Here is a 3,182-nt window from a genome sequence, read left to right as displayed (position 1 = left end):
TTCGAAGTATGAGTGAGAAAGTGACGAAAGTTAGAAGCATGGGTGAAATTAAAATAGTATACTTACAAACGTAACAAAAATCTATTTTATTTCAGTTGATTCTCCATTGTAGTTGAGAGGGGACTTTCTGAGCTGGTGCTCACTGCACATCTGTATCTAGGATGTTTATAGGTGCATCAAGATCCGCAATATCTCTTTTTTCGTCTCAAACATTTTTTTTTTATCACTCACACCATATAACTTTTGAAGTTGATGAGAATGTGAACAAAATATTTTGATTTTTATGAGATTAAAAATTTATTTTCAATTTGAAATAACATTCTGAACTATTCTTTTCCCACATTCTAGTTGGTGTTTTTCAGTGACTCGCTGTGTATCAAATTCGTATTTTATATAGTTTGAGTGATATGAAAAAAAGAAAGGAACAAAAAATAATAAAATTGAAACTAAACACACGGTCTCAACCTTTATTACAAAATATACTCACACATGTAATCAAGAAGATACAGTAGAGTAGTACTATACTTTGCTGACTTGAATTAGCAACTGTTGGGAACAAAACCAATCCTCTGCCCTCCAACGTTGTAGATGACCTCGGTGGAACGCTGCTGCGTGTTGCCGATGACGGAGAAGGGCATCCCCGTGGGACTCCCCACGAAGGCGAGGCAGCCGACGGCCGGCTGCGTCTGGTCCGGGAATATCATGATCCCGTAGAAGTTGAGGTCGAAAATGGCGCCGTCGCTGAATATGAGCGACACCGCCGGTATGACTATGGCGCCCTGGCCGGAGAAGTCGTAGCAGGTGTCGAGTTCGTCGAAGCCCGGCGCGGGTTTGTTCCCCTGCATGGTGTACTTGAACCGGTCGCGGAGCAAGGCGTAGGCCTTTGCGGGGATGTACGTGAGGCTTGTGCCGGAGTCGAGCAGGGTGCCCGTCTTGGTGAACACGGTGGATGGCACCGGCAGAACATAGCCTCCGATGTTGATGGACGTGAGCTCGACAAAGTAGAAAGACGGGTACATTGCCTTCTTGATCATTGCAGTATATTGGACCTGGCCCATCACCGGCGTCGTGCCGATGCTGAGGTACCCGGGCGTGCTGTTGAAAGACGGCAGGCAGTACGAGAATGAGCCTCCGAACGATGCAGTGGTTTGTGAGGGCAACGCGAGTATGCCGCGGCCGAGGCCGAGTAACCCGTCGACTTCGCCGAAGTCGCCGAGGTTTGTGGTGCCGCATCCGAACACGAAGCTGGAGAAAGCGCGTGAGGAGGTGAACGTCAGCGTCTCCTCGGAGAGAGCGCCGGCGGTGGACGAGCCGTCGCCGTAGTGGACGCTGTAGAGGCAGGTGGTGCCGTTGCACCTGCCGCCGGCAAATTTGCACGCCCCCGCGCCGCAGGGCACGACGCCGTAGGTGGAGGACTTGGATGGGTCGAAGAGAGGACCCTCCTGCTTGTAGCAGTGGCCCGTGCATGGCTGGCACTGAGTCCACGACACGTCGCTGCCGGTGTCGAACATGAGGGTGGATGGCTGGGCAGGGGTGCCGAAGCCGACAACGACGACGAACTCCACCGTTTCGAGGTCAGGGCGGTCGGGGATTGTCGCGGACGGTGGCGATGCCGGCCCTGGAACAGGTGCCAGCGAAATAGGAGGGAAGGAGATAGCTGGAACCGGAGGCATAGCACCTGAGGCGGCCGACCTCTCGAGGACAGCGCTCAGCCGGGCTCTGTCGTGGACGAGTATGTCGCGCTGGCTCATCGATTGCTCGGGCCTGCGGCCGCAAGAAGTGTGGATGGCAAGCCTGTTGCCGGAAGTTGCAGCTGCGGATCATTTAAATTAATGTCATCGGTTAATAATCATGTATGCATCTACTACTAGTATTATGGAGTACTCTATCTGGTCAAGCAATCATAAAATGCACCATAGCTAGAGTTACAAATTTAAAATAGTTTCGTCTGCAACTTAATTATACTAGGAAATATCAATTTCCAAATTTAAAATAGTTCCATCTGCAGGTGGATTCACCTAAAAACCAATTTCCAACATATACTATGTGTCTTATAATTTTATTTAAAAAGTATCTTTTCTAACCAAAAATTTTAAACACTATGAAACATCTGCAATCTTTAATTCCCCTTCTTAATTGTACATCCAACAGTGTATATTAACATAAATCTCTTCTACCTTCTCATAGTCAAGTATTCTGTGTTATTTGTATTCTGCGTTAGACAAAGTTAAACTTTTGAAGTTTAAAACTGATATCAACATCCATAATATCAAATACACACACATATGTGTATATATATATATTATAAAAATATATTTATGATGATTCTAATTATATACTAGTACTATACCTGTTGACATGTTTTCATATATATTTTTGCAAAACTGTGTTTTTTTATGAATTGCCTAAGAAACCCCAGAACGTAGAGTAATTATAAACAGAGATAATTTTATTTTCCTTTTAGTTACTATAAGTTCATTTAGTATACTAAATGGCAATTGTTATTTTTGGTGTTTCAGAATTATGTTTTACAATATGTTTCTTCAACAAAAAGTTGACGCCTTACAGATTTTAGTCCAACATTAAATTCTACATGGTCGAACCTATGCACTACTCCTACAAATTGACTTTAATCAAAACTATGTGCATCCTATTTTAGAACGGTGGGTGTATATAACTACAAATTTAACCTTTCTCCTCATCAAAAAGATGGTAACAAATAATTACCAGCTGGCATCGTTCTGTCGGGATCATAGCAGTTGACTTGGGCTTGTGCCTTGGAGCTGATGAGGTTGTCAACCGTGACGGAGAGGTAGCGCCGTGGGGACGCTGCCAGAGCACCGCCACAGAGAAGAACAAACACCAGCAGCAAGCAGTGCAGCGCTGACAACGACGCCATTTGCCAGCTCAAAGTAATTTGGTTGTCTTATAATGATTAGGCCGGTCTTCGTAATTCGGATGCTTATATAGGATGATTGGTAAAGCAGGTTCCACAAAATGTAGAACAAATGGCGGTGCGTGCAAGGGAGCTGCAACTTGGGCTAGCCGAGCAGAAACTTGGCCGGGGACGATGGCTACAAAAGAGACCACGATGCAACCAACAGAACGTTTCAAGTAGGCCTACACGTGTGTAATTCAGCTAAAGTAACATTTTTTCGATAAAGGATGTTTTATTACTTTAA

At 45.1% G+C, this 3,182-nt stretch overlaps 1 protein-coding gene across 1 annotated transcript; it reads right to left on the bottom strand.

Annotated features, from left to right (window-relative positions):
* Nucleotides 1–539: 539 nt before the first annotated feature.
* Nucleotides 540–2,899, bottom strand: LOC124647992 (aspartyl protease family protein At5g10770-like). Its single transcript, XM_047187829.1, has 3 exons — nucleotides 2,728–2,899; nucleotides 1,038–1,813; nucleotides 540–851 (listed from the first exon to the last, which is right to left on the bottom strand). Exons 1-3 carry the CDS (start codon nucleotides 2,897–2,899, stop codon nucleotides 540–542), a joined length of 1,260 nt encoding a protein of 419 aa, XP_047043785.1.
* Nucleotides 2,900–3,182: the final 283 nt, after the last annotated feature.

Source organism: Lolium rigidum, chromosome 1, assembly GCF_022539505.1.
Source record: "Lolium rigidum isolate FL_2022 chromosome 1, APGP_CSIRO_Lrig_0.1, whole genome shotgun sequence".
Classification (NCBI taxonomy): Eukaryota; Viridiplantae; Streptophyta; class Magnoliopsida; order Poales; family Poaceae; genus Lolium; species Lolium rigidum.
Note: the sequence above shows the minus strand (reverse complement) of the source record. Positions and strands in the feature narration are given on the sequence as shown.

Coding starts and splice junctions, on each gene's coding strand:
- LOC124647992 (XM_047187829.1), bottom strand. CDS start 2,899: ATGGCGTCGTTGTCAGCGCTGCACTGCTTGCTGCTGGTGTTTGTTCTT. Junction 1,814..2,727: donor CGACAGAACGATGCCAGCTG/GTAATTATTTGT, acceptor AATGATCCGCAG/CTGCAACTTCCGGCAACAGG. Junction 852..1,037: donor TGGGCCAGGTCCAATATACT/GCAATGATCAAG, acceptor GACCGGTTCAAG/TACACCATGCAGGGGAACAA.